Genomic DNA, 27428 nt, shown 5'->3' on the forward strand with positions numbered 1-27428 from the left:
TTCTTGGGGTAAAGTGGCAAGACAGAGTTACAAATGAAAGAGTAAGGGATATTACAAGAGTGGAACCAGTTAATGAATATGTGAGACTGTCTCACTGGAAGTGGCTGGGGCACATATACAGAAAAGAAGGCAGTTTAATACAGAATGTGCCAGAGTGGACTGCTAGAGGAAGAAGAGGTAGAGGTAGGCCGAGGGAAACCTGGTTGAGGGCAATGGAAAGAGAAGCAGGAGAGGAGTGTTGATGGGACCTGAAGGAGATGGCAAGAGACAAATATTGGTGGAGTGAGTTCATTGAGGCCCTATGCATCCCGTGGGGTTCCACAAGAAATGACTGATTAATTGACTGATTGAATCTTTTTTACATAACTCCTGGAATGTAATGCAAAATACGTCACCGTTTCTTTATGGATTCTGGATGACATTCTATCCTGGTCTCGCCGTCGTATCTCAATTTCCCTAGGTCCTCACAGCTGCTCAGTTCATTAGGCATCTCCATTATACTCATCTAGAAGAAACATTAATTTCAATTAGGTCTACCATGTCTTCTTCTGATATGCATGATAGTATGATGCAATTCTTTACTGGGTATTTTATGAATGGATGAGTGTGCAAAAGATATAGTTGCATAAGTAGAAAAATCAACATGACAGACAAAACTATAACCTATGTCTCTGCACTACAATTGGTATTTATCATAAAGAGAAAAAGGGAATGGTAGAAGACTACTGAGGAGAAACAAAACTGAAGTGGCAAGTGGTTGTGTTTATGTTTTGAAGAACATGGCCATGTATGGATGTGTAAGTCTTTTTTCTCTTTTACCTGCTGAATGTAATTACCAGTGATACTGGGTGCCATGTAAGACTCCTTACTGTCAACAAATTATACATATGGTGCCATGTTTGAATCTGGAGTTTATCTTTATCCAGCCCACCTGCCATCCGAGGCTAACAAGTCCAGCCTATCCCTGGGAACAGATTGTAGCTGTGTAGAAGAGATACTGATGTATGAGCAGTAGTCTCAACCCAGACTCTGTGTAACACTTAGTTCCCTGCCATGAAAAGTGTTGTACACAGATAATATCTGTGCTTTTGACCTCACATCACACCCATGGTAATACCATCCCAAGGCTGATGGTAGCCAGGTGGTTGGAATATGGCAGGAAATATTTAGGTATGGCAAGAAAGAAGCTGTTTTTCCATCTGGATTTTGACTGGGCAATCCATGCCCTGCAGCCCAGTAAGTCTATGGTTACACAGTACCAAGATAAGCCAAGAGTAATCCAATATTATATAGGCAATCAATATACTGGAAACTGTCTGATTTCTAAAGCCTCAGAGTGTACAGGTACTGGAAAATTACAATATTTGACAACTTGAGTAAATTATATAGACTGGAGGCTTTCCATGTAATTTTACATAATACATTATGAGAAGAAGAAAGTCCAAACACACTTAGTCACAGACAGACCTATAGATGTTGCCTCTGTTGCCTTGCCAATACTCTTTGTTGTTCATGGTGAAAATAATATAGATGTTACATATGTTAGTTTCATCCATCCATCCATCATCCAATCCTACCAGTACGTTGCCCCATGAGGAGCGTAGGAGCCCGGGGCTAGGCAGCTGGTCCTGACATTAAGATGAGAGTGACCAACCTCACTCATTCCTGAGTGGCATTACATGAGCAATAAACCCCAACCACCCCTTGGATATAAACCTTCACCGGCTCAATCCAATTGGAGCACAATAATTACCCACTAAACCACCAGGCGCCAAAATTTGGTTATATGGTTACCACCCACCGTAGTAAATAGTTTCCTGGTGTACAGGAAACCATTTGGCTTGTCACTCAGTGTAGAGTCACCCATAGGCAGAAGAAAGAGGAAAGAATGAAGGAATTCACCTTCTGATTATTATATTTACTTCTCCCACACACATATGATATAACTCATCCATCCTTAACAAATCACAGGATTCACATTTATGGTCACAGCTTCTTGTTCCCAGTCCAATTGTTTAACCCCTAAAGACCCAAAATCTCCTATCCCGATTATCCTTCCCTCAGCCACATTTTGGGTCTGATTTTTCAACTTACACCAAAGTAAATTTTGGTTCTACAGATTTCAAGAGCTTGAATTTACACACCAGAAAATGTATATTTCACTCTCATATGTCTAATGGTTCCAGCACTATTGACTGTCAAAGATAAAAAAAAGTCACCCCTCGGTTAGAACGAAAAAAGACAAATTTTGGAAAATACATAATTTTTGCCAAATAATCTTTAAAAAATCACTAAAAATCAATAAAATCAATATGAATTTGGTGCCGAGGCATGAAACAAGTTCATGGAATGGGCATTAAAAAAAATTTAAAAATGCAAGACAAATATACTGCATACAGTACAGTATATTCATCATACAAATCAATAAAATTTTACAAATAAACATTGTTTTCAGCTAATAACCTTACACAAATAACTATATGGATATAACATACATTAATAGGCATAAAATAAAGTCACTTGGTTAGGTTTAGAAGTCGATAGTAGCTGGGACAACGTGGGGGGGGGGGCCTTCCCACCACTCAGCTACGGGGCCGGATCATGCCTGCCACCACCATATCTCTTAATTTCCATTGACCTGATACCATTTACATCATCAAAAAGGCGGGGTTACAGCTCTCCGTTTTTGTAGCCTGTCTCCAATCATCAGTATTAGGACGATATTAGGACTACATAGCAGAACCCGAAACTGACGACCATCAGACATCAGTCTTTAGGGTTAAAAATACAATCAAATTATTCTGCTGGAAGGACACAAGTTAAAACTGACAGGAGTGAAAAAGAGTTACTGTCAGCAGCATCTGGAGTTCCATGTGAAGAGAAAGAGGGAGAGAGAATGATAAATAAGGAAGTGAAGAAGTATTGTGTGTTGATGTAGATCGCTGGGTAGCATTAAGAGAAGTATCTTGAGATGACATGGCCAAATGGAGAAGTGAGAAAGAGAGAAGAATGTGTGTCAGTGAGGTGAAAGGGGGGAGGGAGAGGATAAGTTGGAGGGAAGAGGTGATGGGGTATATGAGAGACAGTGTGTGTTGGAGAAAGGACACCCTGGTGGTGGACAGGGTGACATGGAGGCAATTCATCAGTGGCTACCACTTCTCGGATTAAAGCTTAGGTTACAGATAGCCATAACTGGGTGTGGACCAAATGTTCATCACTTTGAAGAGTAATTTGGGCAACACCTCAAAAATAATCCTAAATCCACTCCTGTTAATCATAATGTACTGTACTCTAAAAATGACCATAAATAAATGGGGGCATACAATCCCCTTCAAGATATCAGTTTCAGCAGTACAGCTGAATGTACAGTAAATAATGGTTTAGATTTTACACATGTTCATGGTAATCTATGCAATGAGCAAGTATTAGTTAAATAAACGTGATGTTAGAACAATCTCGAGAGGGGGAGAAAGAAGAATACCCAGACAAACATATGATCATCTTTCCCTGAGAGAGTAGTTGTACACTGCAGGCAAATAAAGCAATCATACTTAATTTATTCTCTAACTACTGTATGGCAGAAGTAATAAAGGATGGATAGATAGATGGACGGACAGAATTACTACACAGAAAAATCTGAATCACCTGCAGGTCTCTAATAATCTGTAGCATCTCATTGTCACGCTTCACCTCATTGATGTACTCAGCCAAGTCCATCATATCCTCATGAGCCTGGCGTAGCTCCTCTACCTCACACAGCCCCTGGTTAAAATACAGAATGCTGAAGGTTCTCATCGTAAGGTCGTATGAAGCACAGGAGGCTTTCTAGCATCTCATCTCTGACAGCTTATTTTGTGTATTAAAACTTACTTCCGTATCCCCTTTACGTCATGTATTTCTTTACTCTATCAGCAACGACTGCATAAATAACATACCAGAATATAATGTAACAGACAGATATATAAACTGGCAAGGAAGTGGTGCTAGCAAGCGTCCTTAACCAACAAGAATATGGATGCTTGTCTCCTTTCTTGTATTTTTTAAAATTAAGTCCTCAGTTAATCAAAATAAATACACAACACATAAAAAGAACAATTTCCACTACATTTTGCAACCTGATTTACCAATTCCTTTCAATTTACAGCAACAATCCTATGTAAAAAACTTGATTTACCAATACTCTTCAATTCACAGTAACATGCACATTTAAAGATCCATGGTATTTCAAAGCACATTTTTTTACCTATTACAGGTATACCCCAGTTTAATGATGCAATTGGTTAAGTAAAAACACATCGCTAGGCGGGGTGTCATTCTCGGGGTAGATTTAACGTGTAAAGTATAGGGATGCGTTTTTGAGCCTTGGGTTTCCCCCCCAACAAAACCTTAAACCCACCCAAATGAGTCAAAAAACAAGTTTCTAGCTAATCTAAACACCTAAATAGCATTAAAACAAGCTAAGCTAATCCTAAATGCAGTTTATAACTCACCTAAACACAAAAATCTACCTATCTATCTATTGCCAGATGCCACTATCCCATAAGGGGTGGCCATTTGACTTTGAGTTATTTATTTTACGAGGAGGGGCACCAACCCTCCACCAACCCACTTGCTGACACGTAGGGAGCACGTATGGTGTGGTTATATGGTTATCACCCAGTGTTGTAAATGGTTTCTTGGCTTACAGGAAACCATTTGTCCTGTCACTGTAAATGAAAGAAAAGTAATAACAAGTGACAGGAAAGATGGGAGAAATAGGAAGAGAGGAGGGCAGGCACAGAAAAAGAATGATAAAGGCTAAGGAGGAAGTAGGCAGCACTACATCAAGTGAGTGGATGATGGTTGCCACCACCTAGCACTAAAAATAAAATATGAAAATCGTCAAATGTAAGTCTGGAAAAAAATCAAACTTAATAAACTGTACCAGAAAATGACCATGTGCACCCCACCTATGACTAAAACACATTAATCTAAATCTAAAAACAGTTTATAAATCAACCTAAACACAAAATTTAAGTCTAAAATATAATCAAAACTGGTAAAAAAAATCAAAACCCATCATTAAACTGGGGCTTGGCCATTGTTAGGCGAGGTATGGTGGTATCTCTACCCCCATCGCTAAGCCGGGGTATTGCATCTCAGGGTATACCTGTACTAGGACTGATTGTAGTGGAAGTGCACTGAATATCAACTTAAAAAAAAAAAAAAAAAAAAAAAAAAAAAAGGTAACAGCTGAGCAACTCATGGTTGCGTTTAAAGTATTATCCTTTCTTAAAATATAAAAGTAAAAGCAAATCAGATCACAGAAGAATTTAGAACAGCATGGCAAAATATTAAGACAAATTACCAATGGCAATAAAAACAACTCATGGTAAAAAAAAAAAAAAGTAGAGAAAGAGATAAATAAAATTATAACAGTCAGTGGTGGCAAAATATTAAGACAAAGTGTCAATGGAGATGGGAACATAAATGAAGAAATCATAGAACTACCAATCTGTGGTGGCAAAAAAGTAAGACGAAACATAAATGAAGATACAGTGCAACCTATATAAATTTGAAATGTACGTGACTATGGGCAATTAAGTTTTGAGAAACTTGAACTTTTGGAAGTAGTACAGTATGCAACTGACTATCCTTAACTTATCTCACAATCTAGACATACCTTTGACTGGCCAAATGGTCTAAATTACTGTGATATTCTTTGGGTAATACACTTATTAGAATTTAATTGGCTATTATCATCTTATCTTGTAGTTCAGGCATACCTCTGGCAGGCCAAACAGCAGGTTCCTATGGTTATCCTTGTCCTACACTCGTAGCAGTATTTTACTGGCTACTTATCTTGTGCTCTAGACATACATCTGCCAGGCCACAGTGCCTGCTGCTGTATCCTTGTCTCATACTGCTCTGGCTATCCTTATCTCATAGTCTAGACATATTTTTTCAGGCCAAATCTGAGGGAAACTAAAATGGTGGTTAAATAAGTTATTTTAAATATTATGGTATCTGAACTTCAGATGTATATGAACTTTTGAGGTTCAAATTTTGAAAAGAAATCACAGAACTAAGGTGATAAGAAAATGATAAAACAACAGCACGAGAAAAGGAATCACAATACTTTTTTTTTTTAAGCAAGAAAGAAGGAACCAATGGTCAGGAGCCTGCAAGACTGTTCCCTCCAAGAAAAAACTAAAACAAGATAACAAAGACCCAAATTCAAGATCAGTTCATTTCAAGATCCCTGGACACACTGCATTTGAAAGACTGGAGATCATAGGCAGTAGGAAATCCAGACAAAGAAAGACAGTTCCAGAGTTGACCTGTTGGATACATGAAGGACTGAGAGTAATGGTTAACTCTTGCATTAGAGAGCTGAACAAAAAAGGGATGAGAGTTTGTTGCTACAATCCTGCTGTAGTGGTGGAGGGATGCAAGCAGACAATTCAGAGGAGAAGTGACCACTGAAGTAGTCATAGAAATGCGATAAAGATGCAACAATGCAGCAAAGAGACAGAGGTTGAAGGAAGCCAGTAAAAGGAGGAGAGTTAATGAGACGAAAAGCCTTTGACTTCGCCTTGTTGAGAAGAGCTGTACGTGGGAAGCCTCCCCACACATGAGAGTTGCACTCTACAAAGGGGCAAATAAAACCCATGTATAAGGTCAACAACTGTGCAGGGGTAAAAAAAAGGCAAGGAGTCTCTTGGAAGCAGACTTTACAAGAGAGGTAATATGATCTTTTCCGAAAGAATGAAACCCCAGGTGTGTTTAAAGATGATGCAAATATTATGACAAAAAATATCAATGGAAATAAGAACACTGGAGAAGAAATCATAGAATTAACATTCTGTGGTAGCACAATATTAAGACAAAACATCAATGGAAATAACAACAACATGAGACATGGAATCATCGAACTAACAGTCGGTGTGTGGTTGATAAGCTCTTTGAGGAGGAGGTGATACTTGAGAATACGCTGAAGTGGTACCACTAAGTAGTCCCTCAGTTGGTGCCTCCCGCCGCTGACTTCTGACTGGCATTCCTGAAATCAGAGTCAGAGGTATGCTATGGAAAACCTTGCTGTCCATTTTACCTTGGCCAAAATTTACCATCTCTCCATCTTAAATGCTGAACTGTAACAAGAGATTAACACTACAAACTGATGCTAGTCACAAACCAGTGCAATGAAAATGATGTAAAGCTACAGTATGGTCTTATTCTGTCATTAATTTGTGGGAAATAAGTTGCATAAGGATGAAAAACCTCCTGCCAAGTTAACATGGATGAAATACAAATATTCCTTATATATGATAACAGGGACTGAAAGAAGAGAAAAATCATAATTATCATTATTCTAATCCAATTTTACACATATGCATTCACTCTTATTTAATGTTTGCAACAAACAGGTAAACAAGTTGTGCCATGGTGTCAGAGGTAGGCAGTAGGATGTGGTAAGCTTCGAGTGTGCTGTGTGGAGGGATGAGTGAGGAGAGAGGGGCAGGCATGTCAGCAAAGGATTGGTAGATGTTTCTCTGGAGTGTACAGGGGAATTTTGTAATTTGGGCAATATGACCTGTGCTGGGGGGGAAGGTGAGCTGATGCTATCTTCAATGTTAGGCTTATGAGTAGCTGGACAAAGTTTAGGGAACTGTTACTTCTCCTGATATTGTGAGGACTGTCCTTTTAAATAAAAACAGAATGATGAAAGTGCACGATGAGTAATGAATATTTCAAAAAGAACTTGCGAGTCTTTGGCTAACATGAACAAGTATATATCTACTTTGGTCTGGTCACTAATGTGCAGTGGAAGTAATGCACATCACCAAACTCACTTGTATGAGACTGCGAACTTTGTCGTTGTTGCTGATGAGATCTTCAAGTGTCTGCTGTGCAGATGTAAGATTCGTGCAGTAGTCTCCATAAATCAACAACTTTTCTTGGTTATTGTGAAACACTCGTGCTACAGTCTGTGTTGCCTCTGCTACGCTCAGGTTCCCTTGTGCTTCCTTCAGACCATCCAGTAGGTGCTTGTGGATCTCTGCTAGTTCCTGTAGCAGGATGGTATTACTATCTGTTCATGGATACATCACTCTATGACAAATGCCTGGGCAAATACAGTACCTACAGAGCTACTGTATATCATACTGCAAGAGCTAGTGATTAGGGAAGCTTCCAATATACTCATATATGCAAAAGTTTTTTTTTTTTTTTTTTTTTTGTAACAAGGTACTTACTGGTATCCTACAGAATATTTTCTTGAGCTGGTCATCTGGAATTATTTTCTTAAGTGGCTTACGAAACTTATTGCACAGCATGTGCAGCGCCTTCACATAATTGTCCTCTGTTTCAACAATTTCCTTTAGGCAAAGTTCACGCTGTTCTCGGGGGACATCCTGTGCCACAAAAATATATATCAAATCAGAGCTTACTATCTATCTATCTATTGCCCAACACCATAATCCCATAAGGGGTGGCCATTTGACTTTGAGTTATTTGTTTTACGGGGAGGGGCACTAACCCTCCACCAACCCACTTGCTGACATGTAGGGAGCACGTTTGGTTTGGTTATATGGTTACCACCCAGCGCTGTAAATGGTTTCTTGGCTTACAGGAAACCATTTGGCTTGTCACTCAATGTAATGCTACCTGTAAAGGAAAGAAAAGCAATAAGAAGTGACAGGAAAGATGGGAGAAATAGGAAGTGAGGAGGGCAGGCACAGAAAAAGAATGATAAAGGCTAAGGAAGAAGTAGGCTGCACTACATCAAGTGAGTGGATGATGGTCGCCACCACCTACCACTAAGGCAATCAGAGCTTACAGTCTACAATAATACTACAACTGCTTTCAGAAATTACTATTACTGAGGTATACACATTTTTTGAAGTGATTTGAAGTGCACTATTAACCATGTTCTTCCTGAGAAAGAAAAGTAATACTGTACTGCTAACGACAGTACAATACTAACGAATGATGATAACTAATTGACTACAGTACTCTTTCTCTCTGAGTAACTTTGCAATAATATTCATATATCTGCAAACAAAAGTGAACATCGGGAAATTTATAAACCAGTATTTGAAACACAATGTATATATAACTGTTACTGACCATCTCAGATACTCACCTTAATGTACTTTAGGTGGTGTTAAAGCACTGTTGCGATGAACACAGCAAATCATCAAAACAGAAAGCAAAGCTCCAGGTGTCTTTAAGTGGTATTGGCATTGTACTTTAACCCTTAAAAAGTTGAGAACATTATGTGACAGATACAGTTTTTCTCTGCTTTCTTTTTACTCCCACTTCCTTCAAATATGCACTATACAGGAGCTCTTCTGTTGTTCTAGTCAGTCTTGATTGAGCCAGCATACAATAAAGTTGGCTTACTCTGCCCCTGTCAGGTATGAGAGGGCCTCTGGTCTCAAAAGTTGCTTCCCCCCCCCCCCTCCAAAATGGCATAAAGTTATTAGACTTCAACATGTCATCACAGTTAGATGATGAAAGCTACAGAAGAATTCTTTATGTCTATTGTATGAGTACACCAATGAATGTAGATTTTAATTTTACAGTATTACTAGTTTTTTACAGTGCCCCTTCCATTAAAAAAAAAAAAAAAAAAGTTGAAGATGAGCAGAAATTGTGTATTTGCCCACTGTTTAAGGGTTAATAATGATTGTATTTCACAACATACCACCAGAAAGCGGCATGAAAAATCAATGAAAGAGTGCCACAAAATAGACAGAGATTGACCCAGAAGCATGATCACAATTAGTGCTTCAAGTACCACTATAAAGCAGCAAATATACAACTGATACACAGCACACTCGTACAAACTACAGATAGCAGAAACATGAAATACAGTGGTACAAGAAGTCCTTGTGAGGAGTAAGGGATATGATCTAAATATCACAACTTCTGTCACTAACTGCTACCATAAACTATGGAAAACTGACAAATCAGCTTCACTGTAATAATGAAACTTTACAAGGAAATTTTTCTTTACCAAGGTCAGAACAGCAAAAGAGATGATGCAGATGAAAGGGGCAATCTATAACAAGGACTTACTGTACAGGAACTAAAAAAGGAAGCAGAAGCAAGGTTTAGTACAGAATACAATATGCCAGTACCTTTCCTTCCAACACTTCATAGTATATGCTCTCCTCTAAAGGTTCAGAGTAGATGCCTTCATCAACCGACCACTACATAAAAAACACCAACATTATTACTATTACCAGTGCAGGCTGCAGTCTCCCACAAACCTAGTCCTGTACTGTGCACCATGATTTACACACTTGTCTGTGTCCTTACAAAATGTTATGGCAAACCTTGTGAGCAATGTTTACCCCTTGAATCACATGATGTACTGGTACTGGTATTTTTTAGTGTATTGTATCTCTACATGATTTTCATCAGTACTGGGGAGACTTTTGAAAATGGAGGAGTTAGGTATGGTCTTCATTACTTCTAAAAGCCTCTCTGGTTCAATCATCTGGCAACAGCACGAACAGAAGATAGAGTACATCACTGGGTTGAAGAGGTTAACACTCAAATTACAAGTAATGTAGTTCATGTCATGCAAAATAAGACCCATGAAATAACTGAAAACTCCATGTGATGCAGCTCTACTCACTGGTATGCCAATGAAAAAACTTTTACTGCAAAGGTTAAACAGTGAACCACCTTTTGTTAAATAAATGTAATTGGATATGTTAAAGAAATCATGCATTTAACATGAAATTTTAAGAAATCATGCATTGAGAAAAGCCACTGAAAATATTTTTACTGCAAGGATGAACAGTACATTACCTTATGTTTAATAAATATAACTGTTAGATATGTTAAAGAAATCATGCATTTAACATGAAATTTTACAAAATCATGCATTTAACACGAAGAAGAAGTAAAAATCCCTTGGTCGGTAATGATGATACCATACATTAGTTAAATAATAAAACATTACACTACACAGACAAGTACTACACTGCACAAACATGAAAAAAAAAAAAAGCCACAAATAAAAAGACTGCTACACATACATGAATGATCAAGCCATCAAATGACACAGTGCTTACAATGCTTCCTCTTAATGAATCCCTGTACTGAGGTTGGCCATGATAAAGCTGATGTTATCGTTAGACTCAAAGCTAAACTAAGTGACAACAATTAGCTAATTACTTTTCAACTGTTGCTTAAAGCTGCTGAGAAGAAAAATAAACCATATACGTAAATAAAATCTGTAACAACGTGAACATCTCAGCTTGGACTCTGACTATATCCTTGTGGCTGAATGTTTCCTGCATAAGACTAATGATTGTGTGATTAGTTACCAAAGAACTTTCAGCCACATTTCCCTCTCATGGTAGTACCTCGCAGGTTAATGGTTTCCAGTCAATGAAATGACACAAAGCAGTGCACACATAGAAACAAAAATCTGATACTGGAGGATTAACAGAAGATAACGGATCATTACAGAACTGTACATTACTTATTTCAGTGGAGTCCTGAAATTGGAAGCCTGATGTTGAAAACTCATAAAAGCTTAGGCATCAGTCTGTCAACACTGCATGGGCAGATACTGAAGATCAGAACAAAAATACAGTAAATGAAATGCCGAGACCTCGGGCCCCGAGCTCTCGACTTTTGCATCGTTTGGTATGTCTCCACCAAGCCTTGCAAACAGACTCGCCATACAACCTCCATAACCTTGGTGACCTAATCAGTTCACTGTGCCTTCAAAATGTTTGGTTCAAATCTGTCCAGGGGTCCAGGAGATAATGCACCCACAAGAAAATACTAGGTTGACCCCATATGACCTTGACCTTTGACCCCTGAACCTTGCTCACCCCTTGACTTTCTGACCTAATCAGTTCATCATCCCTTCATACTGTAACAATGACAAAAATTCGGCCAAATCCGTCAAGGGGTTCAGTAAATATTGCGTCCACAAGAATAAACTAAATCGACCCCATATGACCTTGACCTTTGACTTCTTGACCTAGCTGACGTAATCAGTTCATCATCTTCACATCCTGCACCACTGACAAACTTCTGGTGGAAATCCATCAATGGATTCTGGAGATATCAAGCCAACAATGGTGTTACAGATGAACAGACCCACACACACACACACACACACGTACCCATGCACAGACAAATCAGTCTCTTAATGTCCCCATCACCATAGGTGGGAGGAGGAATAATAATGTACCAGGCATAAATCACAAACCGATCTATCTATATATCTATTGCCAGACGCCTCAATCCCGTTTGGGGTGGCCACAAACAAATCGCCTCCAAGTCGCCCTGTCCCCCGCCATTTTACTCCCCTGCTCCCAACTCACACCCCTCTCTCTCATATACCTCTCCACCCCATCCCTCCATCTCATCCTCGGCCTCCCCCTCCCTCTTCCCCCCTCCACCTCACTCACATACACTCTCTTCGTCAGTCTTTCACCCTCCATCCTCTCCACATAGCCAAACCACCTCAGTGTGTTCCTCATAACGCTTCCTATCACATCCACATCTGCACCACAACGCTCCTTTATATCCTCATTCGTCAGCCTGTCTCTCCATGTGACTCCACAGGCTCCTCTTAAATAACTCATTTCCACTGCTCTCTCTCTTGACTTGTGTCCTTGCAACAACGTCCAAGCTTCACTTCCATATGTTAGAGTTGATATCACAATACTGTCATGTAGTAACTTTTTCACTTCCATGCTCACTTCCCTGTTTCTTATCACTGCTTTCAAAGAACCAGCAACCTTTATTCCCTGCTGTACCCTTTCAAGCACTTCACCCTCCAAACCTCCATCCTTACTCATCACACTACCCAAGTACTTAAACGTACTCACATTTTCCGATTTCTCACCATCCAACCTCGCTGTACATTCACTGACTTCACCTCTCTCAAACCGATGCATAGCTTTAATCCCGTAAAGGATGGCCACATGCAAATCGCCTCCACGTCACCCTGTCCCCCGCCATATCACTGCCCCATTCCCAGTTCACATCCCCCTCTCTCATATACTGTACCTCTCCATTCCATCCTTCCATCTCATCCTTGGCCTACCCCTCCCTCTCCCGCCTTCCACCTCACTCACATACACTGTCCTCGTTAGTCTCTCGCTCTCCATCCTCTCCATGTGGCAAAACTAACTCAATGTATTTCTCCTAACACTTTCTATCACATCCACATCCACACCACAACGCTCTTCCACTTTCTCATTTGACAGTCTGTCTTTCCATGTGATTCCACATGCTCCTCTCAAATAACTCATTCCACTGCTCTCACTCTTGACTTGTGTCCCTCCAACATGGTCCAAGCTTCACTTCCATACATTAGGGTTGGTATCATGGGGTTGTGATCATGGAAGACTAGTCTTCAGGAGAAATCTTTGCTCAGCAGCATAATTAAAAAAACACTCCACAAATCAAGCTTGCCACAGCATATTTATATCCCAGTATAAAATACAGGTTAAATGCCACTGATTTCCGATAACCCTTGCCAAACTGCAGCCAGCGTGTGAAGCACAATGAAGGTCTGCATGGGCCAGGCTGCATGCCTCATATGAGGTACAATTTACACTAGTTATAATACAAATACTCTGGGAAGGTAAACTACCTTACATTAGTCAGCCCAGCAGGGGTTAAAAACATTTTTTGCAAGTCATTTTTTTTTTTTTTTTTTTTTTAAGCTTACTCCAAACACTCTCACATACTGTTCACAACTGTAATATTTTTTCAGTCAAACTGCAACCCACTGACAGTCTGTGATCCAGTCTGAGAGCCTCTACTATATTATATTAAGGTGTATAAATGTCTTCCATCTGCTTAACACCAGCAACAGAGCAGTTAACCCCTTCAAGCTGATACTTATTTTTCAGTTTACATGACACAATGAATATTTTCACCTTTGGATAAACTTTTCACACTGGATGATTCAGACATTGCTTTTCTTGACCCCACTCCATACACTGAATAAAATTGTCTGGTGGTAGCAAGAATAAAACTAAACAATGTGTCTGCCAAACTCTAATGAAATTTAGCCCCGGCAGTCCATGAGATCGTTTTGTATTGTTTATAAAGGCTCCAATGCGCTCGCGTGCGTCATCCTTGATCACCTAATGGTGGCTCTCCACATTGCTCAATCTCTGTCAGTCTCCATATTCAGTCCCTTATCCCTGAGGTCACACTCTATGATCTTGTCCCTGGTATTCTTTGAGCAGCCTCTCGCAACCCTATTCCTACATCCACACTTCTCACTTTCTGCATCCAACTGTGAAATTTAGCCCTTTTCGGCATACAAGATATTTTTGGATTTACAGTGCCTGTGTGGGAGTAACTGAAATAAACAGAAGATTGATGGAGAAAGTTTTAAAGTCTATGTTTCTGTCGGATTCTCTGTTAAACTAAATAAAACTGCCTGGGAGTAACCAGAATAACACTGACCATCAAAGTGAAAGGGTTAAAGCTTCTTCCTCATCAATGAACTGCCAAACCTCATGCTTCCAATTCAGTAAACCACTACAGTTTATTCACCTTAACTTGGCTCAGACTTCTGTCTTTCTGCAGCTCATCGCACATAGCTCAAAGGCATTATATGACAGTACAATACTATGGCTCTACATTCTTTCCATGACACTTCTTTATGACCTGCAACACATTCTAGTGTTAATGTCTTGTTACCACTGTGCAATGAAGATGGAGAGGGAGCAAGTTCTGGCCAAATTAAAGTGAAAAGAGTAAATTAACTTACCTTTGGGGGCGCACGACCAAGTTTCAGGTCAGCGTATATTTCATTGAAGGAGTAGTCGTCCTCTGTGTCGAATGTGTTGATGCCCTGGTTCAGATTACCCCCCTCAGCCCCAGTGTGTGTCAGCTGCAAACTTAATAATAATGCACACATCTATACTAATGGTAACAGTAACAGCCAATCCCAAATTAACCCTTCAAGGTGCACTACAGGCACAAAGCTAATCTACCATACAGTGGTCCCATACAAAAAATATGTATTGCAAATAAAATCAAGTAGTGTTCTAAATATGTGCTGGAAGAAATAAGGAGGTACTGTACAGCATGTCTTCTTTTTATGACTGGAAGGAGTTTTTGAAAGCCGATCATATAACAAATGACTGTGTAATAAAATTAGTCATGTAGTAATCGTATACACAAGAAAACGACTACATAACATGAAACTGGACAACACAGCAATTGCATAAATGGAAAACAATTGCAAAATGAAGAAAAGGTTTTAAATTCCTATTCACTGTACAATGTATGTGATTTGTCCAAAAAGAAACTTTTTAAGTAGCACATCAATCAGCTGGCGTAGCATGATTACGAAGGGAGTACTGTTTAACAGTGACTCTGACCTTAAGTCTAACACTAACTGCATCACACCATGCCACTTAGTCATCGAGATACACGCACTTGAGTGAACATGTGTTTAGTGCACTTGGCGATTTGTTGCAAGCTGAACAATGATGGACCTTGAAGAGCAATGTGTTTACGTGAAATTCTGTTTCACACTGGGAAAAACTTTTATGGAGAGTTTTCAAATGTTGCAACAGGCTTATGGGGAGGACTGCTTGAGCCGTACGCAGTATCACAAGTGGTTCCAGCTGTTCCAATCAGGAAGAACATCCACCGAAGATAATCCCAAATCTGAATGGCATTCCATGTCAAGACACAACAATCATGCTGAGAAAGTGTGTGCTGTGATGCATGACAATCGTCACCTGACTGTCTGTGAAGTTTCCGAAGAAGTAGGAGGCATTTGTAAAAGTTCGTGCCACACGATTTTAACCAAAAAACTGAAGATGCTTCATGTTGCCAGAAAATCTGTGCCGCATCTGCTGACAGATGAGCAAAAAGAGAACCATGTCATAGTCAGTCAGGAGCTGTTTGACTGTCTGAATGCTTATGAAAGCTTTCCAAAAAATGTCAGACCAGGTAATGAAATGTGGGTGTATGGCTATGATGTCAAAATAAAAACACAGTCATCGCAGTGGGGTGGAACATCGCCACTGCAACCAAAAATAAAAAAGCACATCAGAGTCACTCAAATGTGAAGGTGATGCTGTCATTTTATTGGAAGGGTGCTATTTGTAATGAGTTTGTTCCACGTGGTCAGGCAGTCAATAAAGTGTTTTACTTGGATGTCCTGAAGCATTTGAAGGAGGCAGTGTGATGGAAGAGGCCTGAGGCATAGACAAACAAAACCCGGATGCTACATTGTGACAATGTGCCTGCTCAAGCAGCGTTACATATCTGTGACTTTTGGGCGAAGCATGAGACGACTATCGTCCCCCAGCCATCCTACTCTCTGGATTTGGTCCCTGCAAACTTTTTTTGGTTCCCAAAATTGAAATCCACCCTGAAAGGCTGCCAATTTCAGACAACTGAGGAGACAGGAAAATATGCCAATTGCACAAAACACACATTAACTCAAGTGTAGGTACCTTGATGACTAAGTGACATGGTGGGGTGCGGCTAGTGTTAGATTAAATCTCAAAGTCGCTGCTACATAGCTCTCCCATCGTAATCATGCTACACTGGTTAGTTGGTGCGCTATTTAAAAGTTCGGTTTCTTTTTCAAAAGACTCACATACATGGATGATTACTGGTATATACTGAGCGATCATATAATGTGAGTGTATTATTTGCATATGGGATGTCAGTATAGAACTAGTGCTTTATCTAGTGGCATCTTTATAAAGGCCATCAATTTCTCCAAACTGTTTTGCACAGATGTACAACACAGTACAGTAAACTTCACTACAATGGATTTATTGAGTAAGGATTTGGTACAATAATATACATACTGTATCTGTCAATCTATATACATACACATATCGTACATATATATACCCAGGTCTGAACATAGTTGAGTTTCATAGATTTTATGAGAAACACTAGCTTTTTATCCATTATGTATCTGCTGAGAGCAAATCTAAATTTTGTATTTCCTTTAATACTGGATCCTGCCCAACTTCTTTTTAAGACTGTAACAGAAAATGTAATTAGGATGATAAGTATGAGATTTGTGTAGAATGTCTAATGATCTACCAGACATTTTTCCAAAACACCATTGGATAGCCTGGTTCATACGAAGAAGATAAAGGTAAAGTCTGATGACTAAGGAGCACATTATAGCACTGTTTAGTGTACTTAAAAAATACAGTAGAAGCTCGATTTAGCAAACATTGATTTAGCGGAAGTCCGTGATAATGGAATAATTTTTTCCCAGTATTTTTTGTCCAATTTAAAGGAAAATTTCCATTAAAATGAGTATAATTCCATTCAGGAAATTCTGTTCCAAAAACCACTAAATTACCAAAAAAAAAGTCTGGTAAATCAAGCAGGTCATCGAGCCCATACCGGAAAACACTCCCATTATGGTGGTATGTAGTGTTGCCAAATGTCCCTGCCAAGCTGCCTGGGTAGCAGTGGGGACTCAGCGACGTCACTCGGCTCATGCAGTCTTCACGTAATCCCCCAACTGTAAACAATTGCTCCGCACGTGTGAGGCCTTGCCATGGTATTGCGGCCTTATTATTTTTTTTTTATTTTTTTGTGAAACAAAACTTTTATGAACCATGCCTAAGGTTCAGGAAATGAAGGAGAGGGTAAGGCTTTCTCTTGCCCAGAAACTGGAATAATTGAGAAGATGGAGCACCATCCCTGATGCTCCCCAGCCCCTCTGTTGCCCCTGTACTGCCTCGAGTGCTGATGGAGGGAGACTCTAACAATGACTAAACCACCCATTGGCCTGACACAGGTTTGAGGGATGCCAGTATGGCTATCTGTGCCAGGCACATTTCTGCAACAAGTGCAGAACCCCTACTTTTGAAGGTAAGCATGGATGTAGTTTACTATCCCTATTTACTATACAATGTGGCTCACTACTATCCTCACCTTATTCTTTATGTGTGCATATTTTATTACTAAGCCATTACTGTATGTATCACTGTTAACATGTACACAATGATTAATTTAAGTGGGGGTATTAATTATGGATTCAGACCACTGTGTGTAGCACTGAGAAGTAGCATAGCTTGCTAGGTTTGGGTGCACATTGTCAGGAACTCGGCTTGACCGCTGCCTTCAAGGATTTAGTGGAAAGTACCTCAAAATGCTGGAAAAGTTTCCCTTATATTAAGCCTTGGTTACGGAGATTGAGTTTGGAGAAAATTCAAGATAACAGAATGGGGGCTGGCTGAATTAGTCCGTTAAATCGGGATTCTACTGTGTGTGCATATATATATAGATAGATAGATAGATAGATAGATAGATATATGGTAGGTGGGGGTGCTCACCATCCACTCACTCAATGTAGTGTTGCTCTTGGGTGTCTGCCCTTTCCTCTCCTCTCTCCATTCCTTCCTTCCTCTTCTGTCTTTCTTTACTTCATTCTTTCCTCGTCCTTCTGCCTACGGGTGACTTTACATTCCCTCTTTTGTCTTTCTTTCCTTCATTCTTTCCTCTTCCTTCTGCCGATGGGTGACTCTACACTAAGTGACAAGCCTAATGGGTTCCTGTACACCAGCAAACCATTTACTACGCTGGGTGGTAACCATATAACCAAATTATGGCGCCTGGTGGTTTAGTGGGTAATTACAAAGCTCCAATCGGATTGAGCCGGTGAAGGTTTAAATCCAAGGGGTGGTTGGGGTTATTGCTCATGTAATGCCACTCAGGGATGAGTGAGGCTGGTCACTCTCATCTTAAATATCAGGACCGAATTGCCTAGCCCCAGGCTTCTACACTCCTATTGGGGCAAAGTAGAATTGGATGATGGATGGATGGATATATATATATATATATATATATATATATATATATATATATATCTATCTATAAACCTAGGCTGCTTCCCCCGAGGAAAGGGAGGTAGCCGAGACAGGACGACACACTCCCCATTTACTCATCCATTTAAACACATTCATTCGCATCTTAGCCCCAAAGGGGAGAACGGACAGATCCTCACCGCACCACACCACACAAGGGTCAACTGCGCAATGCAATCAGTGACATCCGCAGCATGGCCCGACAGCAGAACTGGTTTACCCCTGCCACATCATAACAGACCCATCCCCTTACCCGCACCTGACCTGACTATATATATATATATATATATATATATATCTATATATATCTATCTATATATACAGTATATATATATATATATATATATAGTATATATATATATATATATATATATATATATATATACTGTATATACATACAGAGAGAGAGAGAGATACAGATAGATAGATAGATAGATGGATAGACAGATAGATAGATAGGTATACATGATACCCCTAGATGCGATACCCCGGCTTAACGATGGGGGTAGAAATACCATCATACCCTGCCTAATAATGGCCAAACCCCGGTTTAATGATGGGTTTTGATAATTTTTTTACCGATTTTGATTATATTTTAGACTAAAATTCTGTGTTTAGGTTGATTTATGAACTGTTTTTAAACTTAGATTAATGTGTTTTAGCCACAGGTGGGGTGAACATTGTCATTTTGGGTTACAGTTTACTAAGCTTGATTTTTTCCAGACTTATATATGACGATTTTCAGATTATATTTGTTGGTTTTAGTGTGTTATTTACAGATGTTAGGCTTAAGTTAGCTTCTTTTACGGCTGTCAGGCCTTTTAGATTGGCTTAAAATTTGTTTTTGGACACATTTGGGTGGTTTTAGGATGTGGCTGGGGAGAAACCCAAGGCTCAAAAAAGCATCCCTAAGCTTTACATTTTAAATCTATCCCGAGATACGATACCTCCCCTAATGATGGGTTTTTACTTAACCAACTGTGTCACTAAACCAGGGTATATATATATATAGGTAAGTGGGGGCACCCACCATCCACTCACTCAATGTAGTGCTGCTCTCAGGTGTCTGCCCTGTCCTCTCCTCCATCCTTGTTTCCTTCCATCTTCTGTCTTTTTTTCCTTCATTCTTTTCTCTTCCTTCTGCCTACGGGTGACTTTACACTCCCTCTTCTGTCTTTCATTCCTTCATTCTTTCCTCTCCCTTCTGCCTGTGGGTGACTCTACACTGAGTGACAAGCCTAATGGTTTCCTGTATGCCAGGAAACCATTTACTATGCTGGGTGGTAACCATATAACCAAATTTTGGCGTCTGGTGGTTTAGTGGGTAATTATTGTGCTTCAGTCGGATTGAACCGGTGAAGGTTTATATCCAAGGGGTGATTGGGGTTTATTGCTCATGTAATGCCACTCAGGGATGAGTGAGGCTGGTCACTCTCATCTTAAATGTCAGGACCAACTGCCTAGCCCCGGGCTTCTACGCTCCTCATGGGGCAACGTAAGATTGGATGATGGATGGATTAAAAAATATATATACCGTATATACAGTATATATACATAGCTTCGCACATGAAATCAGCCTTATTTTGCAGTCTACCTTTAATATCACTACATCTCTTATTCACCCATTAATCATAAATACCGTACTGCACAAGATGGAGTTACTTATACTAACTGTTCCAAACTGTTATGAAATGTAGCTGCTCTTGCATTTCAGTCTCTCCTAAAGAATTTTAAGGATGTTAGGAAGTGATTTAATTATCTGTCTTTTGCTGTAGATCACTGGTGAAGCTATTCAGCCACTAGCAACATACACTACAAAGCAACTGAGAAAATGAAATAGAGCAATTAACTTCTACCAAAAACTGTTCGCTAAAACATTACACTACAATAAGGGCAAATCCTTTTCTTTTATTCCGTGGGATCTTTTAGAAAGGTATATTTATAAGACAAAAATGTACTGGTATACAAACTTTCCCAAACAAAATTCACTGGAAAAGCAATTGCATCCAAGACAGAAAGCCCATCATAACAAGAGATCATCCACCACAAAGAGTAAGATAAAATAATTACACATAACTATCATAAACGATTTCGCACAAACAAAACAAAACGCACTTACACATGAGCAAAGACCACAAATAAAATGAACACGAGTGAAAACAAAAGTGCAACAAACAGGTTGGGTGTGATGTTGATCAAGCATCAATCACACTAACCACATAACAAAGACCCGTGCTGTTATATACAACCGATGCACTGCAACGAATGGCACAAATGGCAAGTAGCCTGCTCAATACCACTGGAAATGCAAGGTTGGAAAAGTGCAGCATACTGTAAACTGGTAATGGCAATGAACTGGGGTACTCTTAGTATTCCAAACTGGTATACTGTATATGTAATTACATGATATGCAAATTAGTCAGAAAAATTTAAGTACAATTACAGGTACCTGGAAAGAAGGTGACATGTGTACAGTACACTGAAACAGTGTACAATACTGATAAATAAAATTAAAGCATCATTTAATTTATATGTCACACAAATAAGATGAAGATGCCATGTCATGATTATGGTACCGCTCTGCACATATGAACACTTTCATTTCCTGTGGTGGATCATGACAACTGTGGGTTGAGTCTGGGTCAGTACCTCCTTAGGTTGGAGGGTGACATAACACAGAGACTCGTACACTGCCTCTTCAGGGCTGGCATGGCGGCGGGGAAGGACACTGAGGGGTGTGTGATTCCCAAGGAAGTGGAGATTCCCATTGGAGGATATACTCGGGGCCTCTGCACTCTCCACATTGTGGCTGAGTAGTGGGGCATGACAGTAACAGAGAGTGGGGGAGATATAGACACTTATCAAATTAGACTTCTCTATAACCCTTACCCTCTGTACTACTGATTTTTCATTAAAGCTTAACTATCAACCAGATTACCTAGCTTAGTCAAACATTGCCCTGCAGTATCTAATGCAAATCCATATGTCCAAGGACTCCTTAACACATTCACAGAAATAAAGTCTGGCATAAACCTGAATACCATTCATGTACTGTACCCCTTAACCAATAACTTATACAAATTAATTACTATACATTCAAAAACTGCTTCAAGTTTGTTATATCTCAATTCTTGTAATACCACTGTCCTAAAAGCTGAAAATAATAAGATGGAGGGTGACTGATATGGAATGAAGGACAACAGATGTGAATTTTTTTTTTTTTTTTTTCCATGGTCAAATGGGTTACATTCTCATGAAGGCACTAGGTTAGTATTAAACAGGATATTTGAAGTGTCCTGTTAAAAAAAAAAAAAAAAAAAGTATCAGTATCTCATTTCCTTATGGCAAAATTTAATTAACCATTCCTCCAGCAAAGTGTAAATGGAACAACAACAAAATAAAACTTAATAATTCTCACAAATCAACAAAACCTTTCAACCAAATGCTGTACAGTACTGATATCTCATTCATAACATCTAATATAATTGCAAAATCCAGTACTAATAATAAAATACTGATTCTTTTTGATGGCAATAATGCAACATAACCTTATGACTTTTAATTTGGGGGGGGGCCATGGAGCTCCCCTCAGATATCAAATAATCTAGTAATATTCTGTAAAAAATACCACAAGGTCCCAGCTACACTCAAAGGGTTAAGTAAACACAAAGTACCACCCAGGATCGACTGCTTAAAAAATGCGAGGTTCCTAGTGCAAGGTGACTCAAGCACTGAAACAAAAAAAAAATCCAGTAACTTTTGCTAAAAAAAAAAAAAAAAAAAAAAAAAAAAGTCTTAGTGAATAAAACTTACTTTGCCATATCCTTTGATAAAGTTTCATAGATTTCACTGTCATACTTGTCTTCCGCTCTTTCTTTGGGAAATCCTCTGAAATATACAAGAAATTTTAATGTATGAAAAAGGCATGAAGAAGTGTTGACTTAATGGTATGTAAGCGAACCAATAATACTGTGGTCCTAACTTCAGTTCTGGCAGTTTCTAGGATAAGTCTGAATATCTAAATTTACTGCAACAGAATCACAGCTCCTTTTATGAAGCAACTGCAATATTATTAAAGCCTGTTCCAATGACAGAAACTTCTAATTCATCACAATAAACAAGAGACAGAGGATGCAGATACTGTAAAAGCAGCATTAAGAGGTGCTGAAACAGTGCTCGGTACAGTACTGGACAGTCCAGAATAAATCAAGTATTGTGCAGTCAAAAGTGTTATATTTTTTTATATAACACCCAAACAGGGGTTGGCCATTGTTCAGTTGGAGTTTTCTATGGGTTACATCCCAAAACATGGCAGGAAATATTGGGAGAATGATATCACACACATGTAACAAGAACTGTAATAGTGTGACAGTCTCATCTCAAATCTGGACTGTTTAATTGTGGATAAGTTCCTAACTAGGAGTGACAATTGTCACTAGTTACCAAGCTGACAGCCATAGCTTGCAGTAGTAGCTCCAAAGGTTGATGGCAGTCAATAACCTACTACTTGGGCATTTACAATTTACTTTGAGCAACTAGCCAAAATACCAAATCCAACCAACCCCTTTGGTGTGGAGTTCAATCTTTGACAGTGGTGACTAGATGGTGGTTGGGCTCCAGCCATTGTTTACCTCTCTTATATCATGTAAGATATACTCTAAGGTACAGTTTAATTAGTACTCAATTATCCTACACTATTAACACTGGTCGCAGATACTGAACATGTAGAATATTTTAAAAAACTAGAGTCAATCAGACATTTTAAGCATCATTTTCATTCTCAGTGATCCAAAGTTAGAAAAGTTTGACTGTTTCTGTCTTCGAAGTACAGTACTTTGGTTGTAGAACAGTTTACCAGGAGACCAGAAAACACAAATGTGCTGTATGTTGAGATAAAGAAAGCAGTAAGGACACCAGTAAGGGGAAGGGGGTGGTGGAAAGGGATGAGGAAGAAGCTTGAGTGTAGGTGAAAGGAATGTTAAGAAACTACTTTGGAAGCAGGTCAAGAAAGTAACAGAAGGTGATTGAGGAGATAGCTATTAGTGAAAGACAAAAATTTTTGAGCAATGATAGAGAAAGTGAAACAGAAGAAGTGAAAATTTTACTGAGTCACTCTGCTGGAAGGACACTCAGTCATGAGTGAAAGTGGAAATGAATTATCTGACAGTTGAACGTGGAGTTACGTGAAGAAGACAAACAAAAAAGGAAGCTCAGGAGCACTGTGGTGTTGATGTGGAAGTTGTGATGCAAAGTTTTAGGAGAAGTGCCCCAGAGAGTGTGGCCATGTGTAGTAAATACCACAGAGAATGAGAGAGCGAGTAGGAGAGTGTATGTGAGTGTTGCAAAGGGGGACAAGTAGACTGTCCCCCCGAGTATGCTTTATCCCCAACACCAGAACCCACCTGTAACACCTGTGACTACCTTTGTAACAATTATGAGACAGGGTGGAGAGGTATTTGAATGTGGGTGTTGTAAGATGGGGGGGGAGGGAGGGTGATCTGATGGTGAAGGACAGGGTTAGGTGGATGTGCTTTATCTGTGGCCACCCTCTCCAAGATTGAGACACCCTGGTATAAACACTGAACAGGAAATGAACAGAACTTTGAATATAATGATGGAATAAAATCAGCACTACAATGCAGTGACCTGACACGGATTATGTTATATCAGTAAGTATAATATGAGACTCAAAACCAAAGCCATTAAAATAACCCATATTAAGCAAGCATTTAGAGATACATAGAAAAAGGACCTGATATGCTGTACAATCACAAAGGAAAACACATCAAGTCATTAGAGGATATGTAATTACTGACAGAAAAGGATGTCAGACTTACTCCACTCCCAGCCGTAATGCTTTCGGCGATTTGCTAAGTTTGGATAGTGTTTGGAGTACCTGGGGAAAAAACAAAACAAAAGTTGTTAAGATGCATTATGGAAGTTATATGGTTTAATCATCTGAGGAGCATAAATTTTCTCAAAATGAAATTACTGTATCTTGCATCAGCCTGAATATGATACTTATCTATCTATCTATCTATCTACTGTACAGCCAGATGCCATAATCTCATAAGGGGTGGCCATTTGTCTTTGAGTTAGTCAATTTACAAAGAGGGGCACTACCCCTCTGCCAACCCACTAGTTGACATGTAGGGAACATGTATGGGTTGGTTATATAGTTACCATCCAGCACTGTAAATGGTTTCCTGGCTTACAGGAAACCATTAGGCTTGTCACTCAAAGTAAAGCCACCTGTAAAGGAAAGAGTACAGTAGTAAAAAGTGACACGAAAGATGGGAGAAATAGGAAGAGAAGAGGGCCAACACAAAAAGAATACTAAAGGTGAAGAAAGAAGTAGACAGCACTACATCAAGTACGTGGATGATGGTCACCACCACCTACATGATACCTAACACTGTTAATTCTTCACTCCAATGATGTATCATTATAAATTTGTTCTTGCTACCTCCAGATGATTTTAGTACACTTGGCAATGATACCATCCAGCACTGTAAATGGTTTCCTGGCTTACAGGAAACCATTAGGCTTGTCACTCAAAGTAAAGCCACCTGTAAAGGAAAGTGTACAGTAGTAAAAAGTGACACGAAAGATGGGAGAAATAGGAAGAGAAGAGGGCCAACACAAAAAGAATACTAAAGGTGAAGAAAGAAGTAGACAGCACTACATCAAGTACGTGGATGATGGTCACCACCACCTACATGATACCTAACACTGTTAATTCTTCACTCCAATGATGTATCATTATAAATTTGTTCTTGCTACCTCCAGATGATTTTAGTACACTTGGCAATGATATTGAGTGGATGAATGAAGGCTATGTCTAGCCCTTCCATTTCTAAAAAGTCTCTCCTCAACTGAAAAAAAAAAAAAAGGTCTCGAGACTGCAAGAACACAGTATCAAACACATCATCAGATTAAACGGATTAAGTCCCACATCATTCATAAAATGGCTTCACTGACAGCTTTAACCAACTGAGGATGAGAAAGTTCCCGAAGGTTAATATAATTATTTGGCAGTGGTCAGAATATGGTACTGATATGTGATGTCACTCTTGAAGAAATTAAGATAAACATTAGCTAAAGAACAAACTCATTTAGTGCTACAGTAACATAAACTATCCATCTGTTTACATTCAATCCTTTATATTCCCAGCAGAAGAATAAAGGGTCAGAGCTACATTATTTACTTCTAACATTCAAGGCAAGAGTGACCAGCTGCTCCCCTCTGACTGATATCATGCAAACAATAAACCCTAACCACCTCCCAGATGCAAATCCTTAACGGCAACATCAAACTGGCATTCCTTAACCCACTGGACCACTGGCATTCATTGGTTATTACAGTTAACACCTAATGTACAGCAGTACTTGTAAATAGTTTCCTGGGCTACCGGTACAAAAAAACCATCTGGATTGTCATTCAGTGAAGAGCTGCCTGAGGGCTGTGAGACGTATTCATGGTTTTTGGTATTCACAATTTTTCTCTTACCTAACCCTTGTGAAATTCAATGGCATACTTATACAGCACAACTTCAGGAAGTTCTGGGAATGCACTGAGCCAAGAAAATATGAAGCTTTATGACATGCTCTAGGCTTATCATTACAACTGCAGCATAGGAGAATTGACACTTACCCTCCCAAAGTCCGAGAACTCGAACAGCATTTGAGGCTCAAACAAGTCATTGTCTTTATTGAGGCTGAACTTCTTCTCACACGTTTGTAGGAAGATGCCAATATTTTTCATACACAAGAACTGAAACAATAGATGCCATATATATTAGTGCTGTAGTTTTTAGTTATACTGCCAAATACAGTAAAGCCCCAAGTTTCACGCCTAATTGGTTCCGTGAAAAGTACTGCAAACCATGAAACTGCTAAAGTTGGGGCTATGATCCTATGGAAAATAGGTTAATTGGTTCTGGGTTCCAAGCCAACTCCCCCTGACATTAACACCTCTCTCATTCTGCATCCAATTATCATCCCCCATCCTCTCGACACGCACAAACCATCTCAATCTACCTCTCCTCATCATAACACCAATACACTCCAGTCCCATCTACCCCTCAACTCTTTCATTGCAAGCCTAGCCCCCCCAGGCTTCACACTCAGGGACACACTGCATATCCACCTAATTATTGTCATTTCTGTACGTTTGAGCCTGTGAATATCCTCTTCCTTTACTGCCCAAGTCTCATTACCAAACAGAATTACACTCCTAACACATGCTGCACACAAAAGATCCCTTAGCACAGAGGGAGACCCCTCTCAATGTTAGGAGAGGCAACAGCTCCTTGAACTTCTTCCAACCACTCTTCACTCTAGCCACAGAGCTAGCTCCAGCCCCACCTCCAGCACATAACATGTCTCCCAAATTACGGAACTCTTCCACATATTCAAAAGACTCACCAGTAAGTTCAATCCTTTCACACCTGACAATATCCACCTGCTCTCCCTGACACACCATACACATGAAATCAGCACTATCTCACAGTCTGCCCCTAATACCACTATATCTCTTATGCACCCACTAATCACAGACACTGCACAAGATGGAATTATGTC

The 27428-nt window shown here is 39.5% G+C and overlaps 1 protein-coding gene across 1 annotated transcript in view; it reads right to left on the reverse strand.

Moving 5' to 3' along the window:
• Vav (Vav guanine nucleotide exchange factor) overlaps nt 1-27428 on the reverse strand; it is a 75030-nt gene that overhangs the window by 42069 nt on the left and 5533 nt on the right. Inside the window, exons 2-11 of the mRNA XM_080275448.1 lie at nt 26500-26619; nt 24683-24741; nt 22659-22733; nt 14753-14882; nt 10125-10196; nt 8235-8393; nt 7833-8048; nt 6920-7039; nt 3646-3762; nt 396-505 (exon numbers count right to left, since the gene is read on the reverse strand). Coding sequence (XP_080131574.1) covers nt 396-505; nt 3646-3762; nt 6920-7039; nt 7833-8048; nt 8235-8393; nt 10125-10196; nt 14753-14882; nt 22659-22733; nt 24683-24741; nt 26500-26619 — 1178 coding nt within the window. The remainder of the gene's footprint in view (nt 1-395; nt 506-3645; nt 3763-6919; nt 7040-7832; nt 8049-8234; nt 8394-10124; nt 10197-14752; nt 14883-22658; nt 22734-24682; nt 24742-26499; nt 26620-27428) is intronic.

This window comes from Coenobita brevimanus, chromosome 61 (assembly GCF_032717465.1).
Source record: "Coenobita brevimanus isolate Jiangsu-jjx chromosome 61, ASM3271746v2, whole genome shotgun sequence".
In the NCBI taxonomy this organism is placed as follows: domain Eukaryota; kingdom Metazoa; phylum Arthropoda; class Malacostraca; order Decapoda; family Coenobitidae; genus Coenobita; species Coenobita brevimanus.